Here is a 15,505-nt window from a genome sequence, read left to right as displayed (position 1 = left end):
CAACTAAAAAATCCTACCCACATCCCATTCAAACCCCAATATCCTGTCCCTCTTGATGCCCTGCAAAATATCAAACCTATACTTACTCACCTCTTACAAGTAAGCCTTTAGCTTATTCCTGAACTTTAAGTCTAAGTGTATTCCTAAACAGTAATAATCAAAAATACGTGTATTAAATGTCTGTCTGGACTGCATTAGTGCTTAACGTCATTTATACTGCTCAAGTGTTCCTAAATAGTTGTTGATTACTAATATATGTTTCCAAGAACAAGCTTACATATTACAAGCAACACAAATTTCAAAAGAAATCGTACAAGCAGTAAAATCAGATATGTGAAATAATGAACAGCTTAGAAACAGCCATACCAATACCAAAAGAGTAATTATAAATCAAATTAATAAGCTTTATGTTTCTGTTAGTGTCTCTTAACTCTTTTTGTGCTAGTCTATTTGCTCCTAAATTGAAATGGTTTATTTTTCTTCACAATATGGGGTAAAAAATGTGAAACTTAAATGGATATAAAAATAAAAAGTTGGTGGAAGTGCTGACTAAAATTTGGTAAGTTTGTTTAGAAGAGTGTGTTTTATCTTAAAATAAAATGGCTGGTTTTTATAAAAACATAATAAAAGTATGTAAAACAAAACTTCTAACAGTATTACAGAAAGTGGCATTAAATAAGAAAATGTGTTTTGTGACGGTGAAATTTGTCAAGATGGTTATAAGAAATTTATAGAAGTAATGTTTAAACTAAAGTGTTTAAATAGCTAATTCCAGAAAATCATTAAGTAGAAACTGAAACAAAACAGTAACTTCTTAACAGAAAAACCTGTCAGAAACCACCTCAATCTACATATTAAAGTGGTGATAAGTAAAAAGTAATCTTGATTCCATTGGAAATCTTAAGTTTTCATCAAATAATGGAAAAGTAGTTTTTCCTGTACTGCTAAAATAAAATACCTGTTAATGTAATCATGGTAATTGTATGTTGTAAGAGGTTTGCTTTGAAGCAGTTTCCAAAATCATTTTGGTAACTTATGTACGTAGGGTTAATAAAATGTGTTTTTATTAAGGGAAAAAACTAATTTTGTCCTAAAATAAAATGACTGGTTATTAAGAGTAAAATGTGGGACAAACTTGAATGAATACAGAAAGTGCAGAAGGTTCATGAAAAAGGAATTTTTATGGTTAAAGTTGAGTAAGATTTGATGGGTCTATCTATAAAGATTTAAAAACTCTAAAATCAAATAGTATAATAATGTAACGCTAAAATTTTGTTATTTTTCTGTTAATGTGACAAAGTTTCTCAAGTCATTGGTCTGTTTTAGTAAGTTTATAAAGAGTTTTTTCCCTAAATAATCAGTATACAAAAAAAAAAGTCTGTTTTTATCAAAACAGCTTCTTGTACTTTAATTTTATCATTTCCTTGGTTGTTTAAGAGAAACAAGTCTAATCACTCTTAAAAGAACATAATGTTCAAACCTGACTTCTAACATTTTGCTTTCTCAAAGTCAAATCCTCAAAAGTATCTTTTTATTTCAAATTATTACAAAAAAATTGTTTTCACCTTTAAAAAGTGAATAATTGAGTTCATTTAATATACTATAATTTGAATGAAAAGTGTTTAGAAAGTTTTATAAAATTAAAAGGGATTCTTTAACCCTCTGTTAAAGTTGTATGAGTAAAAGTTTCATAGAAATACTTAAAGTGTATAAAATTCCTGGAAATTCAACAATGTTTCAGCATATTACATAAAAACAATATTGTTAATCATGGTTTTCATTATTTTTGAAAATGGTATATATCATAAAAATGACCTCTCCACCTGGAAATCAAGAGGCAGATGCTTTAACTCATACTCTTTTGATTCACCCCACCTCTGCTTGGAAAAAAAAAGCAGCTGAAAAAGATCAGTCACTGAGGGCTGCTGCGAGGTGATACATATAACAGTAAACTGTCGTAAATTAAAACACCACCACTGCTGTATGCAATAGCCCTAAATATTGTTGGTTTACTATCACTTTGTTTTAAAACTTGCCAAAGCTTTCTTTAGTATCTCCTTAGGCAAATCAAGCCAGCCTCCGTTGACCTTCATGGTTTTTCATGGTGGATTTTGCAGTTCTTTCCCAAGTTGTGTGCATAACCCAATTGTCTATCCTGGCCTGGTGAGAAAAAATCTGGCTGTGAAAAACCTGTACTTAAAGCCCTACTTCGTTATATTAATAACATTATGTTAACCAATAATTCTTTTTACAGAAATAAAAGGAACACCAGACACAATGGTATCTTCTCTTAAAAGCCTGAAATAGGCAAACAATTTTCAGTAGAACAAAGGCCGCAAAGTCCTTGCTGCTGTGTCAAACTCTTAAATGTTGTTAAAGTATGTTTTCCCACACCACAAACTCTAAAACAATAAATAACCTTTCTGGGGTTGTCAGGGTACTAAAAGCCCTTCATCCCTCATTTAACTCAGATATTAAAACCATTTTATGTGTTAATCAAGAAAGATTGTGCATGGAAATAAGAACACCCTCGTCCCCCCACACACGAGCAGGCTGGTTTTAAAACAGTAATACAAGCTCAAACAGTAAGGGGGCTAAAACTTGACTTGCTCTGTAAATTGAATGCAGTCAACACCAATATTGGCTTTGGGTAGGGTTTGCAGCAAAGGCAATATTCTAAATAAGTACCCCTTAAGTTTTTTGTTTTTGTTTTTTTTCCTCTATTTTTTAAAAAATTCATTTACATTCAAAAAATGTAAGAGTTCCCCATATACCCCCCACCTCCTCACCCTACTCCTCCCACATCCAGCCTCTTTCATCATCGTGGCACAGTCACTGCATTTGGTGAATACCTTTTGGAGCACTGCTGTACCACATGGATAATGGTTTACATTGCAGTTTACACTCTCCCCCAGCCCACCCAGTGGGCCATGGCAGGACATACAATGTCCAGCATCTGTTCCTGCAGTACCACCCAGGACAACTCCAAGTCCTGAAAATGCCCCACATCATATCTCTTCTTCCCTCTCCCTGTCCTCAGCAGCTACTGTGGCCACTTTCTCCACATCAATGCTACAATTTCTTCCATTACTAATCACAATAGTTCCATAGTAGAATATCAGTAAGTCCACTCTAATCCATACTCTATTCCGCCATCCTGTGGACCCTGGGATGGTTATGTCCACTCCCCCTCTAAATTAAGAGGGGGCTTAGATTCCACATGGATAATGGATGCAATTCTCCTGCTTGCAGTTGAAGGCACTCTTGGCTCCCTGGTGTGGTGGTTGACCTTCTTCACTTCCCTGTTAGCTGGCCAGGGTAAGTCCAATAAACCAATGGGTAAGAGTTATAAGTCTGCTGAGGCTCAGGGCCTGGCTGTCACATGGACAGTCCAGAGATTCAGGTCTCCTGAGTATACACCAACCACAGGTCCAGTAAAAGTAACATAAGAGGCATGTGTAGAAAGGTCACATCTGAGCACAACTCCATCACACTTAGGAGCACAAACTCCAAAGTATGGCCAACTGACATGGCACTGAACTCCAGAGCCATTTGCTACAACCATAGAACCTGTGGGTCTCTGTAGCCCTCAGGAGAACCACTACCTGGGCTTGTATCTACTTTGGCTGTCTCTGGGACCCTGCTGAGGCGTGTGTAAGTGTGACCCCTCTGACAACCTCCCGACTCTTTTTTGGAGACTCAGAGCCATGTAAACTCATTTGTCCTTTCCATTTCCCCCTTTCATTGAAGGTCAAAAAGCATTATTACATGTAGGCTGAGATATTCTGGTGATCTTAATCACAATTGTAGAAATAGCCCAAATTAAAATATAGCCCCTTTTAAAAAGCAACTATATGTAGCATACCATACCCTGTTGCAAATAGAAGGCTTAACTGGTTAATGTCCAGTCACTTTTAAAACTGCCATCCCTAACCAGGGGTGGATTGCAGATGTTAAAAACAAGACAGGAACAATAAACTGTCATGAAAAACCCGCTGTGGGGGAGAGATCTACAAAAAGACATCTGAAATGCCTGCCAGCAGCAGAGGGTAACTGCATCATATCCCTGCCCACTCCTCTAACACCCCTCTCGAGACTGGTAAAGCAGATACTCTTGTGAAAACCCAGAGCCATAACATTGAAACCCGAAAAGTAGCAGAGTGGATCCACAAGAAAAATGGACATCATAGCTATGGAACCCTGTGGCAGCACTTCCAGCTGCCTGTTGTTCATCAACAGCTCATGGACACCACCCACAAGTATTCATTGTACTCACTCCAACAACTGTACATCAATCCCCTCCTGCCCTCAGAAGCAAGGTATGCTTTCACAGCTACAGACACTGCAATGAGATTCTTCTAACCAGCCAGCTACTATTTGCTGCCTAGAAAATTTAAGTGCCCTGTGAGATGCCAGCCTAAATTAACAGTTACCAAAAAATTCTATTTACCAGTTACCTCATGTATTCTTAAACTGTAAACCAGGATATTAACTGAACTTTTTATTTGAAAAATAAATGGCCTTTTAATGAAAAATAAAAAGGTGATTAAAAAATCTTTATGACAATAAACTAAGTTTAAATTCAGTGTTCCAGTTAAGATGCTAACAGTAAAACCAATGCAGGCACTGAAGTTATAAGTTAAAGTGCCAGCCACCCTGAAGCCCAAAATGAGAAATAGTAAAAATTCATTGTTGCCTATGCCTCAAACTATACAAACTGGGAAAAATGAAATCATTTTAGCTATAATACTGGCCCATGCAGACTTACTGGTTGGGAATCTTAAGTCCTTAAGTAGTAAAAGTTACCTGAAACACCATGACTATTAACACAGTTAATTTAATCTAAAGTCTCCTGTTCCCGCTGAAACTTTATGTATCTATGTAAATTCTTCTTGTACCTAATTTTTAAATTTTAAAAAATAAAAATGTATTAGAAACCTCCTCATAAAGCCCCCTTATCTGGTACTTCATTATCTACTAATGAAAGCATTGCTTGTATACTGTTAAACCAGCATCATCTGCCTGTCTGTATGAAATGACAAGGAGAAATCTGTAGTAAGAGATAGTTATCCATCAAATTATGTAATTTCACTGTCAAGCATTAATGTATGTATGTTACCCCCATTACTGTTGTCTTTTATATTGTTGTTGTATAACCTATGGGCAATATTTCAATGCCCTAACTGCTCAAGTGATATTTCAAAATATTTACGCATAGAATGGAAAGTGAAAAGGGCACAGGGATAGAATGTAAGAACATAAAATGCCTACTTCCCCCTATGTAGAGTATATAGAAAAAATGACCTTTCCCTAACCTACAGGTAAAAAGGCTAGGAAAGAGAAAGCTGTATCAGCTATTGCCCATTCCTCCTCAGCAGGAATTAGCAACTATTCTGAAAAACCCAAACAACTCCATCCAGTAAACAAGAGGAGATATGATGTGGGGGTATTTTCAGGACTTGGAGGTGTCCTGGGTGGTACTGCAGGGATAGTTACTAGACATTGTGTGTCCTCCCATGGCCCATTGGGTGGACTGGGGGAGAGTGTAAGCTGTAATGTGGACTATTGACCATGTGGTGCAGCAGTGCTCAGAGATGTATTCACCAAGTGCAATGAATGTCCTGTGATGATGGAGGAGGTTGTGGTTATGGGAGGTGAGGGGGGTGGGGGGTATACGGGGACCTCATACTTTTTAATGTAACATTAAAAATAATTAATTTTTTTAAAAGCCAGAAAAAAACACACCCAACACCTCCTGGTCTGAAACCCTTTTTTTCCCTCTTATTTCTCCTCTGCTTTGTGCCACTCTCATACCCCTCCTAACCCTTCTCATATTAATCTTATTAGTCCTTCCCCTCAGGCCCTGCCTTGCACAACTCCTCTAACAAGTTTCCTCTGCAGGACTTTCATGTTATAACCAATCAGGCCATCAGCAACATGTTTCTCATACAGCAAGCCAACCACTAGCAACCCCTGGCACAAGACAGCTCTACACTCCACTCAGCAGGAAGTAGCTACAGAAGGCGGATCACAGTCCTTTTCTCCCAGCAAAAAGAGTCCGCGATGTTAGGCCCACAGCCCTCATCCTGCCACCCCCTTCGTCCCCCCTTTCCCCCTCTTCCTGCAGGTGTGCATTACTAATTTATATGGAACCAGAGCTCCTATCCCTGTTCCCTCCCAGCGACCCATGTCTGTGAGATGCAGATGGAACTATAGAGTCGATGAGTTACCCTGCCTTGACCTTAAAACTGCAAAGCAAGCATAAACCATCACAAACTAGCCCCTTTGTAGTCTAGCCCCAGAATGAGTTATAAATACTCCCTCCCCTCCTTTGCTGCTGCTGTCCATTTCAGACACAGCCCGCTTACTAAGCTCATTAAAGGCCTTTAAACTAACCTCAGCTCCCAGTATGATTGCTAAGACACCTCCCTTACTTGGCTTCCCTCTGAACCTAACAAGGGAGAGTTGTCCTTTCAGTAAAAACTAAAATTTCATTAGTGGTATCTTTAGAAAACAAAAAAGGTATTTTAAGTCCTCAGTATTAATAGACTATCTTCTCAGCTTTGTATCTCCTCCAGTCACTAGGGTTAATTAAGTGTTCAACTCCATCTTATGAGCAACTCTTAGTCTGCTTCACTGCCATGTTTTCCCTTACTGCTAACATGTGCTATCAATGTGATATTGAGGAAGAAAATAACACATTATTGAACTACATTTCACGTAATTTTCTTTGCAAGTACAATGTATAAGAAAACAGCAACAAGTGGCACAGAACTTGGCCTCATGTTAATCCTTAGACAAAAGATACCCATCAGAGCAGACCACGTTTAGTTCTTTTTATTAGAGTGTGTTTTCTCTCCTGTAACTTGTTTCACTTGCAAACGTGACCAGTGAGGTGTCTTCCCCTCCTTCTACATGGGCTGCTCCCGAGGCCTGGTCACAATATGCCACCACATGGGGGGCAAATTACCTGCCTTTCGGGCAGGGGGCAAAGCTTCACTTGTGGGACCACCAGCTGGGGTTTCCTCTTGCAGCTGCTTAACCTGGAAGGGGGCAAGGAAAAAACAATTTAAAAAGAACCTGACTTTGTGAAATCTGTCCATTGCATATATATATATGTCCATTGCATACATAGATATGTATATATATGCAGTACCTGCTTTTTCATATGCTTGCATTTCACTCAGAAAAGTTTTCTCCTTAAAGACTTTTTCAGTCTTGAGACAGCAAACCTGAGAAGAAACTCACCTATCCCTTCTTTTGTTCATTAAGTAAAAGCATGACAATTTCCATTCTAATTGCCCTTGTTATGGCTCCCAGAAAAATATTTACTTTTGTGTCTCAGCCAAGTGCTCTCCTAAAGCACTATTAAGAAACCTCAGCTCATACATATTAGGGATGATAATTTTAAAGTTCCCCAAGTAGCAATCAGGACAAGAAATCACATGAAACCACCTGCTCCTAGTATTGCCCAACTATCACAGTTCTAGAGATTTTCAAGATCAGTGTGAGGTTGTCAAAACAGAAGAGACCTAGGAGACCCATTTCCTAAACCAATCATTTCTAAAATTCTCTCCAGAAAAATCAACTCTCTACTGGGGCTGACTTAGGCCTCCAAACATATGTGCTAGATTATTATCAATAGTAATCAATTGCAGAGTGACCCAATCTCTCTATAAATAAATAACTCATACTTGTAAATACTAAACCATTTCTTATACAACACTGCCTTCCTTGGGCACAGCCATTCCACATTGGCCAAGGCCTTCCAACAGTCAACATCTTGGACCTTATGACCAGAACCAGTACATCTCAAAATCATGAATTCAAATGCCCTACTGTCCAACTACTGCCTCTCCTTTCAGCTCACCTGCTTAAATGCTCCCTTGAAAATAACTCTTGAAACTCATAGAGATTCTGACAATCCACTATGCCCTCACTCAACTCGACCCTTTCCCTCAGCCTCCTAGTTTACTTTGTTTCTTTATCCTGCTTAGATCCCATCATAACAATCACTCCCTCTTGAATAAACTCAAGTCCTTTCCATTCTCTCTGTACAATGGCCAAACCACACCATCCACCTTTAGGCCTGCACCCAAGTGGCTTAATATTGCCTTCTTTCAGGGGGAGGGGGTCGGAATTGGACCCAGGACCTCGTACATGGGAAGCAGGTGCTCATCAACTCCCCTTAGTATTACCGTAAAAATACTGCTACTGGGAAGCGGACTTTGCCCAATGGACAGGGCATCTGCCTACCACATGGGAGGTCGCAGTTCAAACCCCAGGCCCCCTTGACCTGTGTGGAGCTGGCCCATGAGGAGTGCTGATACGCGCAAGGAGTGCCCTGCCACGCAGGGCTGTCCCCCGAGTAGGGGAGCCCCATGTGCAAGGAGTGTGCCCCGTAAGGAGAGCCGCTCAGCGTGAAAGAAAGTGCAGCCTGACCAAGGATGGTGCCACACACACTGAGAACCGACACAACAAGATGATGCAACAAAAAGAAATACAGATTCCCGGTGCCGCTGATAAGGATAGAAGCAGTCACAGAAGAGCACGCAGCGAATGGACAGAGAGAGCAGACAACTGGGGGGAGGGGAAGGAGAGATAAATACAATAAATAAAATCTTTAAAAAAAGAAAACTATTACTATTCTCCAGCAAGCTTATCCTCTCTCCACCAATCACACCTTTTAAGCACTCCCCAAACACACCAGGCCACTTCTTGTCTTTTTTAACTAAGAAAACAGAAGCCATCAGAAGCCATCACACAGAAGCCTGTGTGTGATCTTCCCACCACAACTTCTAACCCGAATGGACTTACATATGTCTTTGTCCAATTACACTGGGGGAAGAATCCCTTCTCCTTCCAAAGGCCAATACCTCCACGTAGGATCAACATACCATCCCCTCTTCCTCTCACAAAACTTCCTCCTTGACCGAGTTGGTCTCTTTTCAACATTTTCTTTTTTTTTTTTTTAAGATTTATTTTTATTTATTTCTCTCCCCTTCCCCCCCCCAATTGTCTGTTCTCTGTGTCCATTTGCTGTGTGTTCTTTCTCCACTTCTGTTGTTGTCAGGGCATGGGAATCTGTGTTTCTTTTTGTTGTGTCATCTTGCTGTGTCGGCTCTCCACATGTGTGGCGCCATTCTTGGGCAGGCTGAACTTTGTTTCGCGCTGGGCAGCTCTCCTTACGGGGCGCACTCCTTGCACGTGGGGTTCCCCTACGCCGAGACACCCCTGCATGGCAGGACACTCCTTGCGTGCATCAGCACTGCATATGGACCAGCTCCACGCGGGTCAAGGAGGCCCTGGGTTTGAACCGCGGACCTCCCATGTGGTAGACGGACGCCCTATCCATTGGGCCAAAGTCCGCTTCCCGTCAACATTTTTATTTCTCCCTGTCCCCAAATCTTCTAATCAGCTTACAAACACTATATCTCATTTTAAAAGAAAATAATCTGATGGCCTCCATTTCTCTATTCTCAGCAAACCTTCTCAAGAGTTATCTCCTCTCCTGTCTCCTTCTGCTCTCCTAACAGTGCCTCTTCAATTCAGTGTGACAAATGCCCCAAGAAAGGGTCTAGTCCAGGCCACTAATGCCCTCCTGTTGCAAAGTCTATGGATATTATTTCTAGTTCTCATCCTACGTCACCTCTTAACTTTCAGCAAAGATAACTTTCACCCCTGCCATTCTTGAAACACATTCTTGGGTTCCATGACACTCTCTTGATTTTCCCTCTACCTCCATGAATCCTCCTCAGTCTTCTCTTCCTATGAGTGGGAGTTCCTCAAGGGTGGGTCCAGTGCCTCTTCTTGCCCTACACTCTCCCCCTAATAACCTCACACATATCCATGACTTTAAAAAGCCACAACTCACAAATTTCTATTTCTATTTCTAGCCAAAACTATCCTGAGTTCCAGAGTCCTATATCCAATGCTGCCTATGGACGCCTGTACTTGACGTCTCACAGGATTCTTAAGCTTAACACTTCCAAAATGGAACTTCTGATTGTCACCCTGACACCTGTTCTTTCCCCAGCCTTCCCCATCTCAACAACCTCCACCACCAAATTCCAAAGGTTAAAAACTAAAATTGGGAATTATTCTTGATTCCTCCCACTCTCTCACCAGTTCCCCAAGTCCAATCAATCTTCATCTCTCTCCAAAAGTTATCTTGAATCTGTCGATTTCCTTCTGTATCTACTGTACCCATCCTGGTGCTATTCACCGTAATCTTTTGACTTAACTACTGCGATAACCCCAAACTGGTCTCTCCATTTCTCTACTTACCCTCACCAATATCTTCTTCACATTACTGCAAGATTGCCTTGTTAAAAAAGTAAATCAGACCATCATAAGATTATTAAAAGATGCTTAATGCTCTAGTGGAGAGGAAAGTTAAGGGAGTATAGGGGATAACAAGAAGGTCAGGCAAAAGAAGCAAAATTAGAGAATAGAAAAGCCAAAGAGATCAGAGAATACATTTTAACCTATTTGTAAGAGGGCTGTAAATGTTAAAATTAACATCCTTTAGTTGAAAATATTTTAGTTTATGGGCAAGGGTAATTGTTGAGGCTGGAATCTGGCCCTCTGCACATGGGAAACAAAACCTGAGCTCCTTCCCTCTACTGATCATGTGGGCCAAGCTATATGGCAAAATCCAAGTAAGCCTCACCTCTTTCTCCCAGCTTTCCATCCGCAGTTTCTTCCACTGTTCTCTCTTGGCAAAGTAATCAGGGTACATCGCCTTCTCAGAAGGATGCCAGTCATCTAAACACCACTCAGGAACCTGTCACAAGAGGAAACCATGGGGTCATCCATGGACACAATTACAATGTCATGGATAGACCTGCTTAGGAAATAGAAAACAAAAATCAAGGTGCATTTATATAACCATTCCGAGTATCAGACAGTTCTGACACTAAGCACTTAGCAGAGGACAAGCAAAGGAGAGGAATGCCTTACCTCAGAATGAAAGAGATTGTGGTTGAAAAAGAGCAATGTCAGTCAAAGAGAACTGGCATCATTCCTTCCTACCTGCACTCTCTAAACACCTAGAGTAGTATTAGGCTATTTGGAAGTTACTAAGAATTTCTCAGAAATGCTAAATGCCAATCCAAATCGATTAACTTCAGGCTCCAAAATGAGTTCTTCACCAAGTAACTTAGCATATTTCAAGTCTGTGGAGCTGGATTTAAAAAGTCTTAATGACATCTAGGTGACAAAAAACTGTAAAACAAATATCTACAGTTGTCAGGAAGGAAATCTAGCTGTTCCCTAAAAGAAGAAATGGTTTATAGGGCTGAATTTTGGGAATGGAGAAACAAAGGCTGCCTCTTAGAAGGCAGTCACACAGTAATTCTCACCTACCTTGTAACACTCATACCTCTCATAGGAGGTACCCCCAGGAGAGTCTGGGAAAATATATGGCTGCGGATGTTGATTATGCCAGAATTCCATCTCCGCCTCCTTTAGCAGTTGAGTGGCCTTCACCATATCCTTTTCATTCTTATGTTCTTCAAACCGGGCTCTCATCAAACAAGCAAAGTACCGGTATTTATCCCTTAAACCAAAATGATTTTGAAGATTAGAAACGTTATCTACTCAACAGACAGTATTAATATCTGGTAGAGGCTGCACTCCCACCGACACCTTCTGGATGAATAGTGTAACTTCCCAGCACCTCCCTCAACCTTGCCAAGAGCAAGGCCCATCATTTGGCTGCTTTCTCTCCAGCCCCCAAACATCACCAGATGCACCCATAACTAAAAATCACAATATTAAACCTAAGTCAAACCATTTTCTTCTCTCTCCTCCAACAAAGGAATGATGATTTAAACTAAAAAGGGAAAAACACATTTGCAAAAGAGAAGTTATAGTCTCTGTAGGACCATTCAACATTCAATAAGTTGTCAATAAATAATGACAACTTATCAAATTTCTTCCTACCATGTGCTAGGCCCTGTGCTAAATTCTGGAACTACAAAGTTGAAATAAGGAGGCAAGTGTTACATGCTGGAAACAGTATTTTAATCAGATTGACCTGGGTTGGAATCCTGACTCTGACACTAGCTGCATGACCTTAGACAAGTTATAGTCAAGTTCTGGAAGAAACTGCTGAAGAGATAAGTTAGGAGGCTCTGACAATAATCCAGGTCACAGATGCCAAGAGCATGAAGAGGGCAGCCATGATGGTGACATCGATAATGGGTTCCTCCTCTGTAAAACAGTGTTAATAAGAGTACCTATATCTTAAGGTTGTTGTGAAGATTCACTAGGTTAAAAGATAAATACACTTCAAACAGTGCCTGGCACATCATAAGTATTCAATGTCAGCTACTAATATTACTTTGGAGAGAGAATTTACAAAATATCAGTAGCCAAACAAACATGGTGGAAAAGTATACGTGTCATTGGCAAAGAGGTAAATAGCAAGTACGTGAGAACAATTCTGAGGCATTAGTTCAGTGACTGACTTGCAAGTAATGCCATTAGCTGAGACAGGGAACTTGGGAAGAGAATCAGAATGACAGTAGTAAAAAGAAAACAGTTTGGTTTTAATGAACGTAGACAAGTTGGTTTCAGTGCTCTGTAGGTGGTCTTACAAGGAGAAATAGAGCTCTAGAGATAGGCAAATGAGCATAGGTGGTAACTCAAGTCCTGACATGGATGAAGCTGCTCAAAGTATGTACAGCAATAACAGAAGGCTGGAACCACAGAAAAACACAGCAGTGAGGGCAAAAGGAGGAAGAAAATCTGCAATAACTGAGAAAGGATGTGAGATTTTTAAAACCCTGAATCAATGTCGTCACAGTAACTGCTTTTATCATTTTGTCCATGATTCTAATATTATAATTCCATATATTCTAATATAATTCTCTAATATTCCCAGCAGTAGTTCAGCATTGCCAGAATTCTTGATGGCTCAACTTCCTTCATCTTTTTAACACTGGTAATTCTGTTATCTATTTGTTTACATGTCCATCTTCTCCACTAATCCATGAGCTGCTGCAGCTTTGAAAGAGAATTTATTAGCCTTTATTTATTTGGCATACAGCTTAGAACCTGAATAGCAAATTTGGTCAAAAGCATGAATGTAGGAAAACTAAAGGAAGAAACTAACAATCCTACAACATTGTACCTGGCCATCTTCCTGCTTACCACAGAGAAATACATGGGTTATTTCCAATAATCACAAATATGCAATTTGGACTTTGAGGAAGGATACCCTCATCACTTCCTTCAGGCCTCCCCAGTTTTCCATCTTTTGGAGATTTTTCCCGGAAGCCCCTTCTCCTGGGGCTAGGTTTTGGGATTCTGATAAAGGAGGGGAGACCTGGCATTCACATCTCTTGGGATGTCATGCCACCTTGCACTGTCCCTAGGTCACGAAAATTTTTGTTCTAAGACTATGTTCTAAAACTACTCTGGGATGAGAGAAGAGATGGAAGAAGAGACTTATGTGAGGGGTCAAGTCGTCCAAAGTCTCACAGCTCTGGGCGACGAAGCCTCGATTGCAACTCGGGGCTTTGGATGGATTCGTGGGACCAGGGGCCCCTTCTCATTCCGTTCCCTAGGTCTTTGGGCTGCCCGGTCCCCCGGGGCCTCTCAGCCTCCGAGGGGTCCCCGGAGCCACCTCCCGGCGCCCTGAGTTCCCTTCTCCCACCTGTGGATGCACCATGACTCCAGCTGGCGCAGCGCGCGCTTATAAAGCCGCAACACCTTCTGCTGGTGAGTAAGGTAGGCCGCAGGCGCCGAGAACGCCATGACAGCCAGATCACCTTCAGCGGCCGCGGGGACTCCCGGGAAACCGGAAGCCTGCAGTCCAAGGGGCGGGACCGGCAGCCACTTCCGCTTCCTCCGGGGAGGAGAGATTACGATAGTCATGAGTCGCTTCAAGTTCATCGGTAAGCGATTACTTTTCCCGGCCCCTGCGCGTTTCTGACCAGCTGCGGGAATGGCTCACCGCGGCCACAAGAGCAAGGGTTTGAGCGCCCGGGTTTTTAGAGGGTTGAAAGGACCATTCAATGAAAGAGGGTGAGCGGGACGGGGGCGATGAAAGAGGGTGAGGTGGGGAGCTAACTGGATGCTAATATTCTGTTTCTTGATTTATTTGCTCGTTTTCACGGTTGTGCTTATGTGAGAAAATTCACTGGCTGTACAGTTATGATTTGTGCCCTTTTCTATATGTGTGATACTCAGTTAAAAGGGAAGCAAACCTACCAGAAAGTATTAAAAAAGTGGCCGATCTTTACATTCCTTTTATCCCCTGTGCCCCTCCCGCCCCATCCCTCCTCGGTGACCAGAGTTTGACGTCTGCGAGGGACCCGCTCACTCCATTTGTTCGTTCATATCACAGTGGCTGAACACCTGTGGTGGGCCTGGCCCTGGCCTGGAAATACAGGCTCAGACCCTGCCCTGGCTCTCCCGGAATCATCTAGGGGAGAAACAGACACAAATAATGGGGGGAAATTAGAATCTGTTACCTAGCCAGTTCGGTAATCAGCACCGGTAGAACAAAAAAGGGAGAATGTGACAGGGAAACAAAGATATAAATATTTACTGCGAGGCATTTAGGGAAAGCTGGGAGGTTTTGTGTAGGATTAGAAGGATAACTTGGGACCAAGTCTCACTGCAGACTTTAGTTTTACTCTGTATGGATTGGAGCTCCACTGAAGGTCTTTGACAGAACATTTATCAGTAAATCACTGATTGCTAATTATGTACCAGAAACCACACTAGGTTCTTGGGATACAGCTGTGGGCATTTGGTGCATGATCCTTCTTTGTGGAGTTTCAGTCACTTGAGGATGGGAAATGAAAATGGCCCCATCTCTGCTTTAGTAAGGTAATTCTGGAAGCAGTTATGTAGGCTTAGTGGGGAATGGAAAGAGACAACGAAGCATTTCAGAGCTTGGACTAGGGCAATGGAAAAGGAAAAGAGAAATGGAAGAAACAATCATAGGTAGCATTTAGCTGTTGAGGATTTATGGGAGATTAGGGAAAGTGAGCAGTCAAAGATGATTCAGGTTTGGAAGCATGGTATAGATATACCTAAATACAAAATGGAAGCAGGACTGGCTTGGCAGTGGGTGGAAGACATGAGGTCCATTTGGATTAGGTTAAGGTTGAAATTCTTAACAGGACCTCCAGATAGAGATGACTACAAGGCACAGGTCTGGCACTCAGAAAAGGGATTAGGATTATAGATTTAGATATAAGGGTTATTTTAAGCAGTATTCTTTTTTTTCCCAAAGGCATTGTGCTAAGTACTGTGAACTATAAAAAAATCTAGTGGTTTTGTTGCACTTAGTTTTCAGACTAGAGATGTAAGATCTACGCACAGTAAAATCAAACACAAGAGAGAATGTGTCATGTGCTCTAAAAGAGGTTAAGAAGAGCCTACAGGGATTCTCAAAGGTTGTCAGACTGTCTAACGTGATGGTCTCTCAGCCTCTCTTCTCCATGATACAATTAATGGGAAGATGGAATAAACAGGAAAGCAGATG

General features: G+C 41.2%; 2 protein-coding genes across 3 annotated transcripts in view; one reads left to right on the top strand and one right to left on the bottom strand.

Moving 5' to 3' along the window:
• Window positions 1-6,822: 6,822 nt before the first annotated feature.
• On the bottom strand, window positions 6,823-13,917 carry NDUFB9 (NADH:ubiquinone oxidoreductase subunit B9). Its single transcript, XM_071208020.1, has 4 exons — window positions 13,664-13,917; window positions 11,368-11,560; window positions 10,673-10,786; window positions 6,823-7,043 (listed from the first exon to the last, which is right to left on the bottom strand). The coding sequence occupies exons 1-4, from the start codon at window positions 13,900-13,902 to the stop codon at window positions 6,912-6,914; spliced, it is 678 nt and encodes a 225-aa protein (XP_071064121.1). The 5' UTR covers window positions 13,903-13,917; the 3' UTR covers window positions 6,823-6,911.
• TATDN1 (TatD DNase domain containing 1) overlaps window positions 13,854-15,505 on the top strand; it is a 33,425-nt gene continuing 31,773 nt past the window's right edge. The window contains exon 1 of one of the 2 annotated variants that reach the window (XM_071208019.1): window positions 13,854-13,904. Coding sequence is in view for 1 of the 2 variants with exons in the window: in XM_058276003.2 (XP_058131986.1) it covers window positions 14,025-14,034 (10 nt within the window). In the remaining variant the exon portion in view is untranslated. Of the gene's footprint in view, window positions 14,035-15,505 lie in introns of both variants that reach the window. The other variant, XM_058276003.2, reaches the window with a different exon arrangement.

The sequence above is a fragment of the Dasypus novemcinctus genome, chromosome 14 (genome assembly GCF_030445035.2).
Source record: "Dasypus novemcinctus isolate mDasNov1 chromosome 14, mDasNov1.1.hap2, whole genome shotgun sequence".
Classification (NCBI taxonomy): Eukaryota; Metazoa; Chordata; class Mammalia; order Cingulata; family Dasypodidae; genus Dasypus; species Dasypus novemcinctus.
This window is presented reverse-complemented; position numbering and strand designations above follow the sequence as displayed.